Below are 19431 nucleotides of genomic sequence, written 5' to 3'. Positions count from 1 at the left end.
ATGGGAAGCAAAGCGTTCAGTAAAAGGGGTGGGACCCCGTCGCCGACGGCTGTTTGCTTAACGATTAGGACCGCAACGGCGATTCAGTCATAGCAGTCCTCATGTCGCGGTAGTAGAAACAGGCTCCTTAAATTCCCTAATACCTACACTGCAGAGTAGGAACCGTATATACAATAATTAAAACAAAAAACCAAGTGATGATCTTGCCTCATCGGGTGGCTCCGACTTGATCTTGCTCTCGGGATGTTCCGGCGTGGGACCGGACCCGGGTCCGCCGCTCCGCGGAGGGCCGCACGGGGCCCCCGGGCCGGGGCCCTTCCCCTCCAGCTCCTCTGGCTTGGGCTTGACGTCCACCGGCTCCTTGGAGTCGTCCTTGTTGAGGAGGTAGTGGAGCAGGGCGTGGGTCTTCTCCTTCTTGGGGCTGTGCTGCTCCTGCTTGGGCTCCAGGGTCCCCGCCGGCCCCGGGCCCCCTCCTCCTCCCGCGGCCCCCCCTCCTGCCTCCCCTCCTCCTAGGGGTGGGCGATATGGAAAAATACAATATCACAACATTTTTCCAAGTTGTATCACGATACACACGCTTATCACAATTCTTTTTCATGTTGGTTTTTATGGTTGTTTGTCAAGTTACTAAACAGTACAACCACCTAAAAGGTAACAAAAACTAAAAGAAAAAGGAGTAACATACCATTTAGACCAGTGGTCCTCAAAGTGGGGTCCAGGGACTAAATTGACCCTTACAAGTATGTAACTCTGACAGTGTACAAATGGAACCAAATGGACCCGTTGTTCCACTTGTATGCTGTCAGAGTTAAGGGGACACCTTGACATTTGAAAGTTTGAGAACTACTGATTTAGACCAAAATGCAGGTTTAAATGGATTCTGCAATGAATCTCTCTATTAACAATTCAACAGGATTTTTTTATAAGGCTCCCTCATTGTATCACAATATATATATACGATATCTCTATAAAGGCATATTGTGGAGAATTTAGCCCCTTTTCCACTGCAAGGTGGAACCAGAACATCCAGGAACCTGAACCTATTTCTGGGGTTCTGGTTTTGTTTCCATTGCGTACGGCCCGGTTCCAGATGAGGTTCCTGGAACCTTTTTTAGGTCCTCCTTCTGAGGTAGAACTAAACTTTAGTTCTGGGAACCTATGGGAGGGGCCAGCAGCGCTGCTCGTCTTTTTTTGGGACCTTCCCAGTTAGTTCTGGTCATGAAACGTAAGCAGAACTTGGTCCCGGAACTTCACAGGTTCTTGAAAGTTCTTGGTTCTGGAAGGTTCTGGTTCTAGTTCTGGGTTGGCCCTACAGTGGAAATGGGGCTATTTGTATCGTCTCAACGATATTTATCACCATATAGCCCAGCCCTTACCTCCTCCCTCCTGCGACGCCGCGTTGTTCAGCGTCACCTTGCCGGTGGCCTCGGCCGTGATCTTGGCCACCTCGTCGGGCGTGTTGCCGTTCTGCAGGAGCTTGTGGAGGATCTTGTGCTTCTCCTGCAGCGAGGCGGTGTACTGGGCCGAGGACATGGCCGCCGCTGCCGCCGCCTGGCCCTGGTTGGCGGCGGAGGAGGCCGCCGAAGAGGACGAGGAGACGCCAGTGGACGAGGGGCTGGTCATGCCGCCGGCGGAGTCCTTGCCGTCGGGGGTGTTGTTGCCGCCGGGGGCGGATTGGGGCGGGCCGGGAGGCCCTACCGGGCCGCTACCGCTACTGCTGTTCATTCCCCCCAGCTCCTCGGTGGGCGAGGTCAGCAGCTGCAGCAGCTTCTTGTGGCCCTTGCTGTCCGGCAACCTCCGGGGCGGGTCCGAGCTCGCCGTGGCACCCGCCCCGTCGCCGCCTCCTCCTCCCCCGCCTCCTCCTCCCTCCGCAGACTCTTTACCCGCCGCCGCGGCAGCCTGGCTGGGCTCCGGTCGCTCCGCGGTGCTCTCGGCCTGGGAGGAGGGATGCAAATTATTGATTAATTCAGCAGTTTTCAACCAGTGGTCCGAGGATCACCAGTGGTCCGAAGGGATTCCAGGTGGTCCCCAGCTAAATGATGGACTAAATGGACCCTTATAGTTCTTTAACTCTTGAGTGTAAAATGAAACCAAATGGACGCAAATTACTGTTAAACATCTGCATTACTTAATTTACTGTATTACTTAATAAGTCTAATTAGAGTGTGATGCTGAGTGAATGTAGAAAATCTTATAACAAATATTTTGGGTCTGAGAGGCTAAATGTCATGAAATGGTGGTCCGTGGCTCAAATAATGGACCTTGACCGCCCCAAAAACTTAAAAATAAAAAGATTAACAGCAATTAGCCAGTAGGCTAGCTATGCCCCTCCCCTAAAAGCTTTTGTCCAATGCTAGCTTAGCAACTGGCAGCTTGCCAAGGCTGTTGCCAAGGCAAACCTTGGCAAGCAGGAAGTTATTCTAAGCTAGCATTGGACAAAAGCTTTTTGGGAGGGGCATAGCTACTGGCTAATTAATGGACTTTAGATGAATTGTTAACATCCCTACCTGGGGGTGCTGATGCTGGTGGTGGTGGTGGTGATGGTGGTGATGGTGCAGGGGGTGGTGGTGGTCCCCGCCGGGCCCGGGACCCAGGCCTCCTCCCCCTCCTCCCCCTAAGGGGCTTTTGGAGCCGTCCTGGCCGGGCTTGGCGGTCTGGGCGGTGCCGGGCTGGGGCGGCGGGGGCCCAGAGGACGAGGAGGAGGAGTGCACGCTGGGGGAGCTGTCGGGCTTGTTGCCGTGGACGCCTGGGGAGGGCGAGGCCAGGCTGGAGGGCAGGGAGCTGCCCACGCCCTCGCTGATGGCCTGCAGGGCGTTCAGGGAGCTGCTGGAGAAGCTGCTGTTGCACGAGGCCCCGCCCCCGCCGCCAGGGCCCAGGCCACTCATGGGAGAGTGGAGACCTAAGGGACGCGCGCACACGCACGCGTACACGCACACACACGCACACACACACACACACACATACACACAGAGATTACACCCGAGGTAATAGAATCGGAACAGACCGAGACACAGATACGATTTGTTCCCCCTGGCATCACAGGGATCTCTCTAACAGGGCATCAGTAGTATTGATGACATCAGGGAACTCCAATATGGGCATAAAAGGGATTCTGTTAGTGTGACATCACAGTGAAGTCAGAGTGTGATGTCAGAGCAGCAAACCCATTCTAGTAGATTGGTTCTACTGACATCACAGTGACATCAGAGCATGATGTCAGAGAGGCGAACCCATAGACCGTTAAAATGTGTACACGTCTACATGGACACAGACAAGCGGTGCCGTTTCTCAAAGTAAACAATGGACCTTCAATCGCAATAATATACAGTAAATAGTAAGACGGAATTCAGTTCTCAGTGGATTCCTCGCGACCCGTGTCAATGTAACAACACTTGGAGTTTCCCAGAATTGCACATTTCTACTGTTATTGTTGGGTTACCCTGTGAAGAAGACCTCTACGAACAGAGACTACATATGGGACCAGACATACGTACCTCCCGGTGAGAACTGGCTGGCTCCCATCTTGGGGCTCCCTCGGTTGCGGGGCGACATCAGGAGCCCCTGCGGCGGGCCCTGGGGTCCGGGCCCGCCCATGCGGGGGCTCCCCGAGGGGCTGCTCATGCCGCCGAGGCCAAAGCCCCCCCCGGGGCCCCCCTGGAACGGGGGCTGCTGCTGTGGGTGCTGATGCTGCTGCATGGCCGGGTGGCCCATGCCACCCATGGGACCCATCTGGCCCATGTGGCCCATCTGGTTCATCTGGTTCATCTGCATCATGCGGTGGCCCATGCCGCCTCCTCCCGGCCCCCCTGGTCCCACTGGTCCTCCTCCTGGAGTGGTGGGAAAAAGTACTCACATGTGTTACTTAAGAACAAAGTATCAATACTGCAATACAGAAATACAGTCTTAGAATTCAAAATTGCCCTAAAAGTACAAAAGTATTGCAATCAAAATGTACTTAAAGAATCAAAAGTGGAAAGTATCCATTATGCAGAATGTACCATTTCACAAGTTTTCAAATTTATAAAATATATTGGGAAAATAGCAGATCTACAAGCTCATAATGCGTCGCGACACATTGTGGGCTTGTAGATATTCTATTTTCAAAGGGCCGAAATGCATAGAGGGCTTACGTGGTTAATGTGTGTTTTGTAATAATAATCAAAATACACAAAGTAACTAGTAACTAAAGATTTCAAATAACTGTAGTGGAGTAAAAGTAAAATATTTGCCTCTGAGACGTAGTGGAGTAGAAGTAAAACTATTGCAATCTTTTAATTACTCCAGTCAAGTAAAAGTACCTCAAAATTGTACTTGAGCACTTGAGTAAATGTACTTAATTTTTTTTTATTTATTTATTTTGATCCCACGATTTTGTAACCCATTTTCACCCAGTGCCAATTGCCTATGTAATCCTGGGCTCTGCTCTCCCTCTGCCGCGCCTGGGGAGACAACGGACTGACCTCATGCTTCCTTCTATGCATGAGGAGTCCAAGTTGCTTCTTTTCACCTGACAAGGGGAGATTTCCCCAGTTTGGACGTAGCATGTGGAAGGAACACGTTATTCCAACCAGTTCCTTTCCCCTCCATCAGGCGCCCCGCCCCGGCTGGCCAGGGGGAGGCAGTATAGAGACCAGGATTAAAGTAAATGTACTTAATGACTTTCCACCACTCACCTCCTCCTCCTCCTCCTCCGTACATGGCTCCCATGTGCCCCATGTGGCCTGGCTCGTTCATGCCGCCGAACCCCCTGTTCATGCCGCCTCCCCCCATGCCGCCCATGCCGCCCATGCCTCCAGGGCCGGGGTTCATGTTCATCTGGGGGTTGTTGGGGTTGTTGGGCCCCCCCACCATGCCCTGGGGCGGCCTCATGGGGCCGGGCATCATGCCTCCTCCACCCCCCTGGGCCGGGCGGTAGCCGTTGGGCTCCCTGTGCAGGAGGTACACAAAACATAACGTCGTTGTCGGGTGAAAACCTTGTATGTCCAAAACCGTTTGTTTTGCATTTATCATTTTAAAAATGATTTAAACTAGTGAAAACAGCCGATCTACAAGCACACAACGCCTCGCGGTGCGAGGCGTTGTGTGCTTGTAGATCTGCTGTTTTCACTACTTTTGTGCGACGGCCTTGTATGATGAAGCAGGGCTTTACTTTGCGAAAGAACGTACACATTTGAAACCTGGAGATACGAGGTTTACACCCGACAACGACAATAAGAGCGTTAAGATTCGTGGAGGAAAAGAAGAACTCTGCCCGACAATGAAGTGTGGAATGAAGCGATGTTACTCAGAGCGAAGGTCTAGTGCTGGTTTTGACAAATTTCATGGTTAACAACTTTCCTATGTTGCCTATGTTGGGCATAGGTGAAAATGTTCAAACGTCACAAATTCAAACAATTTAATAAAAAAATAGCAGATCTACAAGCTGTCTAAAAGCCTGTAGAACTGCTTTTTGAGCGGTGGTCACAACGCTCCTATACGTGGCCGTGTGTGTGGGTATGTCTGTCTGTCTTCGTGTCTGTCTGTCTGTCTGTCTGTCTGTAGCCTGCAGTAACCTTTTCTGACCACATGTTAAGGGAGGGGCGCTGTTGTTCAGGCCAGGCCAGACCAGGCACACACACACACACACACACACACACACACACACACACACACACACACACACACACACACACACACGGGGGGGGGGGGGGGGGGAAACCACCGCTCAGTTGACACGGGTGTGATTTTGTATAGTATTTTCTAAATAGGGCCTAGTGGTTAACTTACTGTATATTTAGCTACAGTACAAGATCATTTGCTCCTTTCAGTTTGCTTGAGTCTGGACTGGTGCGCGCGAGTGTGTGTGTGTGTGTGTGCGCGTGTGTGTGCGTCTAGGCTCTGACCTCTGCAGTAGATGTGTGCGCGTGTGTGCTTGTGTGCGTGCGTGCGTGCCTAGGCTCTGACCACTGCAGTAGATGTGAGTGTGTGTGCGTGTGTGTGTGTGTGTGTGTGTGTGTGTGTGTGTGTGTGTGCCTATGCTCTGACCTCTGCAGTAGGTGTGTGTGTGTGTGTGTGTGTGTGTGTGTGCGTGCGTGCGTGTGTGCGTGCGTGCGTGCCTAGGCTCTGACCTCTGCAGCAGGTGAGTGGAGATGAAGCCTTGCGGCTCGTTGCTCATAGGGTGTCGGTACAGCTTGCTCTTGGTCTGGGCAGTGACCGGCGTGCCGTCTGACAGGGAGAAGCGGTACAGAGGAGTCTCTGCATGGCCCTGCAGGAAGGCTGGGGGCACAGGGGGGGAAAAGTATTAATACTGCAATGTAGAAATACTCTGTTACAAGTAAAAGTCCGGAATTAAACATTTCCTTGAATAAAAGTCCGAAAGTATTGGCTTCAAAATATACTTGAACACGAAAAGTAAAAGTACAAAAAGTTTGAAAATAGCACATCTACAAGCTCAAATCATGTAGAGAAGCGACGCGTTGTGAGCTTGTAGAAGAGCTTGTAGAGCTTAGTATAAATTATGGCTAGAGTGCTTAATGTATGTTTTATAATATTATAATTTATATCTGCAAAGTAACTAGTACGTTTTAAAATAATTGTAGTGCAGCAAAAGTACAATATTTGGATCCGAGATTTAGTGGATTAGACGTAAAAGTATTGGAAACTGGAAATAAAGGGTACAGAACTACAGAAAGAGTTAAAATTAGGTTTTTATGTGGCCACACCCACCAGTTCATTAAAGGGGCACTCCACCACTTTTCAACCTATGTTCATATAATTGGTCCTCACTCAAAAATAGCTTTTCTTTTTTTTTTCTTTTTTTCAGAGGAGGGCATTGGGCAGGTCAGAAACCCATAGTCTTGTGACATCATCGATTGCCAATCCAGCTTATAGAAACTGCAGGCTTTCTATTCCTGAAAAGTTGCAATTTTAAAGTGGAAGCCATTGTTCTCATGATAATAAAAATCTAAATATTTTTTTCAAAAATATTGATTACATTTCTTTTTTGCAAAATGATGATGTCACAAGACGATGGATTCTGAACTTCCCACAGCTCTCCTAGGAGACTTGGACCGAGTAGAAAAGAATTGTGATATTTTATCATGAACATTAGTGAGGACCTATTATATGAAGACAGGTTGAAAAGTGGTGAACTACTCCTTTAAGTATGCCTGGTTGTCATGGTGGGTGATGACCCAGCTGAAGTTAGCCACACCCAGAGTGTTGGGTGAATGGTAAAAGGGGAGGGGATGATTATATGATGTAATTTAATCACTGTTGACCTTTGACCCACAAGGTGTCAGCCTCCAGGAAGAAACCCCAAATACAAAGGGAATACATAATTGCTCCTCATAGACGCATGAAAACCACAAAAAGTACAAACTATGGCACCGCCTCTTTAAGTATATGTACACCACTGGACACACACACACACACACACACACACACACACACACACACACACACACACACACACACACACACACACACACACACACACACACACACACACACACACACACACACACACACACACACACACACACACACACACGCGCGCGCGATCTGATCACATCAACGTACACTGGCCCACCAATCAATCACTGAGATATATAACATGAAATGGTCACAATGGAGATCAATGCCAGGGTGTTTGGTACTGTGACTTGTGGGACTGAAATGTTGGCTGATGCATCAATCATCAACAACAGGTGAGTGCATCAGGAGTGTGTGTGTGTGTGTGTGTGTGCGTGTCCGTGTGTGTGCGTGTGTGTGTGTGTGTGTGTGTGTGTGTGTGTGTGCGCACACCGCACAGTGATTTATTACCTTTGTAGGTAATCAACTAAATCGATACCTACCTCACAAGGACATTGTTCTGGTAAGCAGAAGGATCATTTGTATGGTCATTTATATGAGGTTGTTGCATAGTGTTGTATATTTGTCGGTCATTAAATGTTTCGATGAATTGAGTACAGAAGACCCCAATGGAAACAAGCCATAGTGCTTTCTTGGGTTTAATCCCCTTTAGCAGACCTTGTATTGAACTGTACTTCCCTGTGCTTTTCCGTTTTGAAACTAGTATTCAATCAATCAATGAATATATATATGTTTTTTAAAGGTTGGGTTTAGGATTCGGCATTCAGGGATTAGGTTTAGTGTTAAGGTTACGGTAAGTTTTAGGTTTAGGGATTGTTTGGGTGTTCTTCTTAAATATTATACTGTATGTATATATTTAAAGAAGATAAAACCACAAACAGTCTGTGTGCGTGCGTGTCTGCGTGCATGGGTGCGCGCATGCGCCTCCAGCCCACCTTCATGATAGTGGCGTTTGTGTGACCAGGGCTGTCCATCGCTGTGTTGCAGGAACATCTGGATGCATCTCCTCAGCAGATCCTCCCAGCCTGGACGCATGGAGGAGCGCAAGGAGTTCTGGTCGATCTGGATCAGCTTACCTGGAGGAAGGACGGACCAGATTAGTAGAACATATAGATTCAGAATATATATATACAGTATGTAGGGGCGTAACAGATCTGCAATGTTTTAATTTGAATCCTGAAAAGGGCAAGGCAACAGTTTTGGACATGTGACAGAGAAGCTATCATTGTATGTATCATGGTGTGTTTTCCCATGCTGTGTTGAAGGCAGTAATAAGCCGGTTCTCACCTGAGAGCTCGTGTCTGGTGTTGAAGCTCTCTGTTCTCTCCATGGCGGTGACGCGGCGCGCCACGCAGATCATGCACGACTGGAGGTCTGAGGGAGGAGAAGGAGGCAGCACAGAGTCAGCATGCATCACTATATACAGTAGTGTAGTTTGTTGGCACATTAATATAAAATACAAACAATACTTTCTTTTTTTTTTTTTTAAGGAATTTACAAAAATATCAATTATTTTAAGCCTTGGATCAAGCCATCCAGGATCCTGGTGAATCGATTCATGACCATAAAACCTTTGATTCTGTTAAAAAAAAAGAAAAAAAGCTAAACAAAGGGTATTTGTCAAATGTAATAGTAAGCTATAATAATTACATAATATCCTTCTTTCTTTTCTTGCAGGATCAAATAGATAGATAGATACCTTTATTATCCCAAGGGGGAAATCAGTTGCCCAGAGGCAGCACAGCAGTATAAGGTTATTTACAAAGTTACAGAGAAGTAAGAAAAACTAAAAACGATAAAGAAAAAAACAAAGAAAAACAAGAACAGACTACAGTATAGAGCAAGGTAAGTCAAAAAAGGGAACGAATAATATATCAAAGTCACTGCTATACCCTATATACAGTGTATACTGTATATAGCAGAAACCTTGTATCTCCAAGTTTCTCCTATACGTAAAGCAAAGCCCTGCTTCATCATACAAGACAAAACTATTGAAAATAGCCGATCTACAAGCACACAACGCCTCGCGTGCGAGGCGTTGTGTGCTTGTAGATCGGCTATTTTAACTAGTTTAAATCATTTTTTTAAATGATAAATACAAAACGCAACATTTTGGACATACAAGGTTTCCACCCGACAACAACGATATATACTGTATTTCTGTGTGTGTGTGTGTGTGTGTGTGTGTGTGTGTGTGTGTGTGTGTGTGTGTGTGAACATCTGCTCACCTTCTCCCTCCTCGATCATGGCCTTGGGCTGCGTGAGGGCGAAGCACTGCATTGTCTCGTAGCGGGGGCCTCCTCCCTGCACCTCCTCCATGGGGCCGTGGGGGCCGTGGCCGAACTTGACCAGCATCCGGCACGTGAAGGTGTGGCTCTTCTGTCGCACCGCCTCGCCGCCCCACGACACGCCATTTACTGCAAGAAAACGGCAACGATACGCGACGTCAGGATAATGCGTGTTTAACAAATTTGCTGGCAGACGACTCGCAATAACACAATGAGCTGCACTCATAACCTACAGGGCCTCAGAGATTAATATTCCATGCATGCAGCAAATGGATACAAAGGTCTAAACAAACAATATTGGATTGTTTACGTTCTCGCGCTCGCGCACACACACACACCTCCACCCCCTCACCTTCAAACGTGCACAGGCGCGCATGAGAGCACGCACACACACACACACACACACACACACACACACGCGCGGATGCACGCGTGCCCGCCCGCCTAACCACACCGCAACATGTATTTTCCGTCTTAACCCTCAAAGATCTGGAACGCGATCCCGACTCACGTTAGATTTTAACCACTTTAAACATTATTTAATGTTTTAACTATTGAAAAATAGCAGATAAACAAGCTCACAGCATGGCACCAAGTGCCGCGCTGCGAGCTTGTATATCTGCAATTTTTAAAAAATGCGTGCAAGTCTTTGAATATCTTTGACCCGATCTTTGACACAACTTCTAAATCCTTCCTCTAAATCAGTGGTTCTCAAACTTTTTCATGTCAAGGACCCCCAAAATTAAATGTATTTGGCTGCAGACCCCCATCTCAAAATATGTTGTTCCAGGGACCCCCCAGAAGCAGAGATTTGAGTTACAAAAGTTTGCACTGAAAAATGTGCACACATTTTCACCATTTAAAAAAAATAGCAGATCTACAAGCTCGCATACATCTGCTATTTTTCAATAGTTAAAGCATCCAATAATTCTAGGCCTAAACGGCTTAAATTGAGAAGCAGAAGCCTCCCCTCCCGTTCACACTCCGGGCTAAATGGACCATGGGATTAATGGAGCCCACGGTGTCGATTTCCAATATCTCTGCCTTCTCTTTCCCTCTGCTCCGTGGCGGTGCAGGGGCCACGGACACTCCGCCATCTATCCTCATTTAGACCCTGACTCCTCATCAGAGTGCACGCACAGTCACACACACAGTCACACACACACACAGTCTCCGAGCGGGTCACCTTCACATGGGAGAGAGAGAGGGGAGGGGGTGGGGTGGGGTGGCTGTTGGAGGATGGCAAACTTCAGTGAGGCGTCCCAACTCTCCTCCAAGGTCTCCCCGCGACGCGTTATCAAACCCCAGGGCCTTGAGTCGGCCGGGGAGAGAGCGGGGGGGGGGGGGGGGGGGGGGGGGTAGGGTTCCTGCTTCGCCAGGTGGAGGGAGGATATGCAATGGGGGGGGGGGGGGGTTGCCAGGAGGCTTAACTGATAGTGAGAGGTGATTTAACAAGGCCACGGGAGCCTCCCCTCCAAAAGCTGACAGAGGCAAGAGAACATGGCCGCCAAGACCCCACATCTCCCCTCAGACACAATTAGACAGCAGCGAGGCAAAGACGCGGGTTGGGCGTTGGGACGGGTGAAAAGAGAATAGCGGTCGGACACGAAAGTGTACTGTGTGGTTGCCTCCGTGCGTGCGGTGTGTGTGTGTGCGTGTGCGTGTGCGTGTGCGCGCGTTGAACTGTAGTTGCCGTGGTCAGCGGTCATCCAACAGGAATGTGCACAGAGAGCGCATTTCATTCATGGGTCCAACAGATAATGAAGGGGAGAGAGCAGCACACACAACGAGACACAATGAGAGAGAGAGAGAGAGAGAGAGAGAGAGAGAGAGAGAGAGAGAGAGAGAGAGACTGTAGACAAGAGAGAGAACGCAGGGAGAAAGAGAGAGTGAAGTGAGAGAGCTAAGAGATAGGGAGAGATCAGAGAGAGAGATAGAAAGAGAGAGGGAGAGAGAGCAAAGGGAGGGGGATATGCAGTGAAAGAAATGACAACCGCATTATTCAACATAGTGGGTTGCCATATTAAGTATGAATGAGGGCGAGAAAGACAGGGGACCGCAGGACAAAGAGAAGAGAAGGAACAGGAGAGGACAGACGGGCCGTCAGAAGTTAGGGATGAGAGGAGCGACAGAGGGAGACGGGGGGGACGTGGGGACAGGAAACGGCCAGGAGAGAGGAGAGAGTAGAGTTGAGAGAGCGTCGTGTCAACGACGAGTTAGGAGTCAGTCGCTGCTTAGGAACACTGCTGGGCCAGTTAATCGAGTCGCAGGTTCAGCTGAGCACAGCCACACATATCCATAATTAATCAGCTTTATAAATAGTGCTCCTGGTGTGCGCGCACTGCGCACGCACTCGCACGCACACTCACACGCATGCACGCACACTCGAGCAAGTGCACACGACACGGACGTCAAGATATGCAAGCTCATTACAGTCAGGAGCATGTAAATCAAAACACAGACGCTTACTCTCGCGAATGCTCGGCGACACGTGACCACGCGCTGACAAGAGAAACAGACCTGGTTCAGGGCAACAAACACACACACACCCACACTTGTATTAGCATACCTGTGAGGACTTTGAAGTGTTAGGACAGCCTCGAGCCTCGAATGCTGAAAAAAGCCTAACAACTAGCCAATCTACAAGCTTTTCGGCGTGTGAACATCGGCGCAAACTACGTGTAAAATATTGTCAACTGCCGTCACCTTGTACTGTATCTGCAAGTTTAAAATTTGTATGTTTATTCGTAAATTAAAGCCCTGCTTCATCACACAAGACTGTCGCACAAAACTAGTGCGAGGCGAGGCGTTGTGTGCTTGTAGATCAGCCATTTTCACCATTTTGAATCATTTTTAAAATGATAAAAACAAAAGGTTTTGGACAATACAAGGTTTCCACCCGACAAAAAACAATATGTTAAACTCTTAAACCCAAGCTGTAATCTTTTCCTAATCATCCTCTATACCAGTGTTTCTCAAAGTGGATTCCAGGGACTTTGTGCAAAGTTTGTGGGTTCCTTCAAGTTCATTTAGGGTCTAAATTGACCCATACAAGTCTGTAACTCTAACAGCATACAAATGGTATGCTGGACCCTAACGGGTCCATTTGGTTCCATTGGTATGCTGTCAGAGTTAAAAGGAGACCTTGAAATGTGAAAGTTTGAGAAACACTGCTCTATACAAGAACAAAGGGGTTCTACAGCGCGCCTCAGCCTACACGGCTATAGTCTGGTGCATCACAGGAGCAGGGACAGATGTATGCAGTAGAGAGAGAGACACTGGAGCAGCTCAGACGGTTCTAGCCTTTTTATTCAGGTGCCAGTAGAAACAATTGACTAACGTTTCGACGCTAATGCGTCTTCATCAGAGTCAGAGTCATGACTCTGATGAAGACGCATTAGCGTCGAAACGTTAGTCAATTGTTTCTACTGGCACCTGAATAAAAAGGCTAGAACCGTCTGAGCTGCTCCAGTGTCTCTCTCTCTACTGCACTGCTCTATACAAGTTTGTCCCTCACAAGTACAGTAATACGCGTCGCCCACACGTGCATTACAGTACATCCATATATTCAGCAGTGAGTGAGGTTTCCAGATGGGCAGATCAGGCCTGTTCTACAGTGTCTGGACCGCTGAGTTTGACTGACAGCTCCTCTACGCTCTGCCTGCTTAGCAACGTGTGGGTTGAGAGGGAGGGCGGGGCTACTCTGTGTGTGTGTGTGTGTGTGTGTGTGTGTGTGTGTGTGTGTGTGTGTGTGTGTGTGTGTGTGTGTGTGTGTGTGTGTGTGTGTGTGTGTGTGTGTGTGTCCAAAAAGCTCTCATACACATGAACAGGCCTCCCAGGTGCTCCTCATTAGAGAAGAGAGGGTTATGAATAAATAACTTGTATGTTATTGTGTTGTGGATGTGAGCGCATGTGAGCGTGCACGTGTGTGTGCGTGTGTGTGTGCGTGTGTGTGTGTGTGTGTGTGTGTGTGTGTGTGTGTGTTTATGTTGATGTGCTTGTGGGTGTTGTAACCTCTTAAAACTTCTCTGTGTGCCTCATCCCTGTGGGAGATGTCAAAGAGAGTTCTGTTGACTAGACTTAGCAGCACTGCTGTGTGTGCGCGTGCGTGCATGCATGCATAAGTGTGAGTGTGCGTGCGTGCGTGTGTATGTATGTATCAAGTGGTGGAAAAAGTACTCCATTCTTTTACCTGAGTAAAACTAGAATACTGCAATGTAGAAATACTCTGTTACAAGTTAGTAGAAGTCCGGAATTCAAAATGTACAAAAGTACAAAAGTATTGGTATCAAAATGTACTCAAAGTGCCAAAAGTAGAAAGCACTCATCATGCAGAATGTCCCATGTCACAGTTTCCAAATGTATAAAATGTCTAAAAATTGCAGATCTACATCGCGAAACATTGTGAGCTTGTAGATTGTCTATTTTCAAATGGCCAAAACATACAGTATATAGGGCTGAAGTGGCTAATGTATGATTAGTAAAAAAAATAACTAGTAACTAAAAGTTGTCAAATAATTGTAGTGGATTTAAAGTACAATATGTGCCTCTGAGATGTAGTGGAGTAGAAGTGAAAGTATGGGAAATTTGAAATACTCAAGTTACCTAATATTAAGTACAGTACTTAAGTAAATGTACTTAGTTACTTTCCACCACTGCATAAGAGTGTGTGTCAGGGACGTGCAGAGAATGTTAGAGAGGCAGGGGCTGACATTTCTAAAAGGGCCTTTTGGTGAAAATATCGAAAATAGCCGACCTCCAAGCTCACAACGCGTCGCAGCGCGACGCGTTGTGAGCTTGGAGGTCGGCTATTTTCGGTACTTGATACCACACAAAACAAAACTAAACTTTCAACATAAGATGCCGCCTTCAGAAGTTCAAGTTCAGGAGAGTTTGGACAAGGCAATTCTCTTGAATGCTGCCTTTCACCTTAGCGAAAACTGCATTCATGGTCTGGAGAGGGCACTTTTTACAGACGGGTAAAAGGGCAGGGCTCAAGCCCCCTTTGGTGTGTGTGTGTGTGTGTGTGTGTGTGTGTGTGTGTGTGTGTGTGTGTGTGTGTGTGTGTGTGTGTGTGGTGTTCCGTACCGTTGTTCTTGGGCAGGTTCTTGTGGAACTCCTCCCTGTCGTCGTCATGCAGGATGTTGTAGACGCTGGTGTTGATGAGCTCCTCCTGCTTGTACTGCAGGTACTGCGTCACGTTGTCCGACACGAACACAATGCTGCCCTCCCGGTTCACCACAAACAGGAAGCCATCCAGCGCCTGACAGGATGGGAGAGGAAGTGAGCCGACGAACAAACGAACGGGCCGATCGGATGGGTCGAAGGATTGGCCCCATCGATCGCCGATATAGGGCCGGGGCAATTAACCCGAAAATGTATCAAAACTGATGTTTTGATAGAACCCATAACAGACTTGATCTTACACATGTAGGCCAAGTGAATAGTGGAGGAACGGTTTTTGTTCTTAACACAACGCCTGCCACCATAGCCTGTCGTTTTATTTTGAAGAGCCCCGGAAGCCACGTGCGTGTGCACGTGTGTGTAATCTGACGATTACAGGAAGAGATCAGTTTGTTTACAAACGGTCGTGAAACTAAAATCCTAACCGAGGCCGACCATCACGATTGAGTGTAGCCGTGAAAAAGAGAGTCTCTCTGCCTTTTCGGTGTTATTTGCGCCGTTTTTTATGTTACAGCATAGAATAGGAGTCAATGGAGCATAGAGCATCGCAGCGGAAGTGGATGCCTGGGGTCACTTTCACTTTCACCATTCATTTTCGCCATAGACTTTTACAAAAACATTTATAACAATTATGTTAAGCCTCGAACCAAGCCATCCAGGATGGAGGTGAATCATGATCATATAACCTTTTTTTCTATGAAAAGAACATTTTGAAAATCGCTAAACAAAGGGTAGTTATTAAATGTAGTATATCAAATAATGTAATATTAAAATATGTTTTCACATAGGATCAAAGGTTATATGGTCATGATTCACCTCCATCCTGGATGGCTTGGTTCGAGGCTTAACATAATTGTTATAAATATTTTTGTAAAAGTCTATGGCGAAAATGAATGGTGAAAGTGAAAGTGACCCCAGGCATCGACTTCCGCTGCGATGCTCTATAGACGCTGTTGTACAATGGTGGTGTACAAAAGTCGTGAAAACAGCCAATCTACAAGCTCACAACACTTCACATTGATTAGTCAAAAGTTTGAAATAATCGCAAAATATATTTGAAGTCATACTGCCCAGCCCCGACGGCGGAAATTCCCAAAGTCTGTCGGCCGCCCAAACAGACCAGAACGCGGACTCGCTCACACTGCAGCAGAAGCGGCCCGAGGTGGTCCTTGTCGATGACCCCCTGACCCGTGGAGGACACGTCCGACTTCTGGACGTCGTCATCGTTGGACGAAGCTTTCCCTGTGGGGAACGCGGGGAGGAAGGAGAGCACGATTAAAAACGACGGACACACATGTACAAAAAAATATATAACAATAAAAGTCATGTTCTCAGGTAACTTCCCTGCAGAAACCCTGATCCCTGTACTAAGAAGAACAGCAGCAGCAAATGGAAGGCAACGACCAAAAAAGGATACCTGGAGCTACTGCCAGTCACCTTATCCGCTGGCCATGCCCAGCAGGGGGCAGCGTTTCTCAACATTCCCCCTATTGATTAAAACTACAGGTGAGAGGAGGGGAGAGAGAGAGAGAGAGAGAGAGAGAGAGAGGAGAGAGAGAGAGAGAGAGAGAGAGACGGCCGGCGGCGGCACAAGCAGGTTCCTCTGAGGAGGCTGTCAGGCGGGGTAGAGAGGGCTGGGAGCATGTGGTGCAGGTAGCAACCCTCCTCATGCTTTATATTCAGTGTCAGACTCTGAGGGACTGTCTGGTAGGCTGGGGCTGAGAGAGAGAGGGAGAGAGAGAGAGAGAGAGAGAGAGAGAGAGAGAGAGAGGAGAGGAGAGAGAGGGAGAGAGGAGAGGGGAGAGAGAGAGAGAGAGGAGAGGAGAGGAGAGAGAGAGAGAGAGAGAGAGAGAGAGAGGGAGAGAGAGGGAGAGAGAGAGGGGGAGAGAGAGAGAGAGAGAGGGAGAGAGAGAGAGTGGAGAGAGAGAGAGAGAGAGAGAGAGAGAGAGAGAGAGAGAGAGAGAGACTAAGGGAGGCTGTAATGTGCAGCCTGGGCTGGTGGGGCTAAGGCACCTGAATTAATGGAGGGTTGAGAGTCAGAGAAGGAGACAGGAGTGAGAGAGAGAGAGAGAGAGAGAGAGAGTAGCAGGGCTAAGAGATAGAGGAAGTGGGGCTGTGTGTGGACGTGTGGACGGATGCCGTATGGGGGCCTGGTGCTGCTTGCCGTATTAAGCCATTTAGGCCAGGGATTATTTATACTTTAGCTATTGACAAATAGAAGATATACAAGCTCACAGAAAAGTCACGAAAATTTGTGCAAATCTTTGATATATTGTCTTTTAAAGCGAACATTTGTAACTAAAATGTTGCTTCTGTGAGGTCCCTGGAACGAAATATTTTGAGATGGAGGTCCTTCACATGAAGAAGTTTGAGCACCACTGATATAGAAACACAGGTTTTTGAAAAAAAAACTTAAAAGGATTCAGAAGGCACTTACAAAATCGGGTCAAAATATTCAAAGACTTTCTCAAATTTCCACGATTTTTCAAAAATAGCAGATCTACAAGCTCGCAGCGCGGCACTCGGTGCCGCGCTGTATATCTGCTATTTTTAATAGTTGAAGCATAAAATATTGCGTAATAATGTGAACCCGGTCTACATGGTTTAATGCAGGGCTGGGTTCTGAAAAAGGAGGCTGCTGGGGCTGCTAGGCTACAGGAATCATTCCATCTGATTAGCTCCCAGGGGGCAAAGATACCCACACAAAGAAAGAAAGAAAGAAAGAAAGAAAAATCACACGCAGCCACTAGCTGTCTAACCACCACCCAGGCACTCTGAACTGAAGGCAGGTGGAGAAGAGAAAGAAGAAGAGGAAACGACAGAGAAGAGAAGAGAAGAGCGGGGGAAAGAGAAAGTGAAAGACCGGAGACAGAGAAAGAGTGAGTGAGAGTGAGGGACGGCAAGAGTGAGTGTATGAGAGAGAGAGAGAGAGAGAGAGAGCTAGAGAGGGAGGGAGAGAGGGAAGGGGGGGATATCGTCACTGTCGTGCAGAAACCCCGTATCTCCAAGTTTCACATTTTTTTACGTTCCTTCGCAAAGTAAAGCACTGCTTCATCATACGAGGCCGTCGCACAAAAGTAGCGAAAACAGCCGATCTACAAGCACACAACGCCTCGCGGCGCGAGGCGTTGTGTGCTTGTAGATCGGCTGTTTTCACTAGTTTAAATCGTTTCAGAAATGATAAATACAAAACACACGGTTTTGGACATACAAGGTTTCCACGCGACAACGGCGATATGCTCCATCGGTTCACTCAATATCTTAAGATGCTGGAGCAACCTGAAGATGCTGCACCTCATCATGCCGCAATACCGATGAGACATAGTAAAAAAGAAAAAAATGCAGGCGAGAGAGGAGGAAGTAGAGGAGAGACTGGAATACATTAAAGGAGGGAGGAGGGGAGGGAGGGTGAGGGGGGCCGAGAGACAGAAACAAAGAGCAAAATGAAGATGGCAGACAGAGAAATTGAAAGTGAGGAGAGGAGAGAGGCGGAACAGGTATGTGAGAGCTAGAGAGAGGTCTAGAGCGTCTCTCCTAAACCCCCAATGTCTTCACTTCCTTGTAGCTATAGCAACGTGCCAGCAGCAGGCACCACAGCCTCTTCCCCTTCCTGTTAGGGGTGGCAGCGTAAAGGCTGTGTGCCCACAACAAGCTGATGGCATGCCCCCCTTCCTCTCTACGCTGGCATTTTGACAGCAAGTTTTGGTATGGTCCATACATGGGCAACTGCGGCCCAGGGGCCACATGCGGCCCTCAGCTTCACTTAATGCGGCCCTCAGGTTAATATCGGAAAACTGATATATTATTGATTTCAGCTGTTACAATTCTAACATGACCTGCTTTAATTATGTCAGCCTATATTAGTAGCTTAACACATTAAACGCCCACGTGGTGCCACGCGCCAATCTCTTTGATGTTACGTGTGCCCACGACGCGTTCGACGCGTTGTACAGTAAACTATACTGTACTGTAGCTACTGCACTTGGCTACCGCGGTGATGAAACAAACTCCATTTCCCAACATGCAGCGCGAAATTACGTCACCCGGACGTGCTGTCTGTCTCGTTGACTTCCTGTTTAGCGGCTGCACAAAATGCTGTTTTCTCCGGATTCTCTTCCTTTTTTCTTTTTTTTCAGCCTCTTCTACCGGCCGTAACACAAACACTGTGGCTTAGAATTGATAAAAAAACGGTCCTGACTGAAAGAAAAGATTTTCGCGAAATAAACAGGACATACTTGGATTACATTTACTCGGATTACTTTTCTCGCCAGTACTTCGAAGGTAGGTAAAATGGCGGGTTGCCATGGGCACCAGCAAATTAAACGTCGAATAATTCTGGGCACCCGATGTGTTAAAGGGGTATTTCGGTCAAAAACGACTTTCCTACCTTTCAAATGATGATTCGGGAAGCTTCTGGGTTGATCCAGGTGTTGTTTGACCCATAGCAGCATTTTGTTCCATTTTCGATTTTCTCCCCTGCACCCCACGGCTCCAAAACGGCACATTTTGGGTCGTTCCGTAATCCGGTTATTATTCTCGCTCAAAATTCACTTTTCTCGCTCGGTATCAGTCCCTCATACTGTTGTTAGCATATCCGAGCTACACC

General features: G+C 47.9%; 1 protein-coding gene across 1 annotated transcript in view; it reads right to left on the bottom strand.

The window, feature by feature from the left end:
- The window catches only part of LOC308291709 (nuclear receptor coactivator 3-like), a 129506-nt gene that overhangs the window by 23116 nt on the left and 86959 nt on the right, over nucleotides 1-19431 (bottom strand). Inside the window, exons 5-15 of the mRNA XM_080733832.1 lie at nucleotides 15967-16067; nucleotides 14730-14904; nucleotides 9582-9770; nucleotides 8641-8727; nucleotides 8289-8429; nucleotides 6108-6255; nucleotides 4674-4927; nucleotides 3495-3827; nucleotides 2508-2899; nucleotides 1377-1935; nucleotides 208-494 (exon numbers count right to left, since the gene is read on the bottom strand). Coding sequence (XP_080589958.1) covers nucleotides 208-494; nucleotides 1377-1935; nucleotides 2508-2899; nucleotides 3495-3827; nucleotides 4674-4927; nucleotides 6108-6255; nucleotides 8289-8429; nucleotides 8641-8727; nucleotides 9582-9770; nucleotides 14730-14904; nucleotides 15967-16067 — 2666 coding nt within the window. The remainder of the gene's footprint in view (nucleotides 1-207; nucleotides 495-1376; nucleotides 1936-2507; nucleotides 2900-3494; nucleotides 3828-4673; nucleotides 4928-6107; nucleotides 6256-8288; nucleotides 8430-8640; nucleotides 8728-9581; nucleotides 9771-14729; nucleotides 14905-15966; nucleotides 16068-19431) is intronic.

This window comes from Nannobrachium achirus, assembly GCF_963921795.1.
Source record: "Nannobrachium achirus genome assembly, chromosome: 9".
NCBI lineage: Eukaryota > Metazoa > Chordata > Actinopteri > Myctophiformes > Myctophidae > Nannobrachium > Nannobrachium achirus.
The sequence above is the reverse complement of the archived record's forward strand: the minus strand, read 5'-3'. Positions and strand labels throughout refer to the sequence as shown.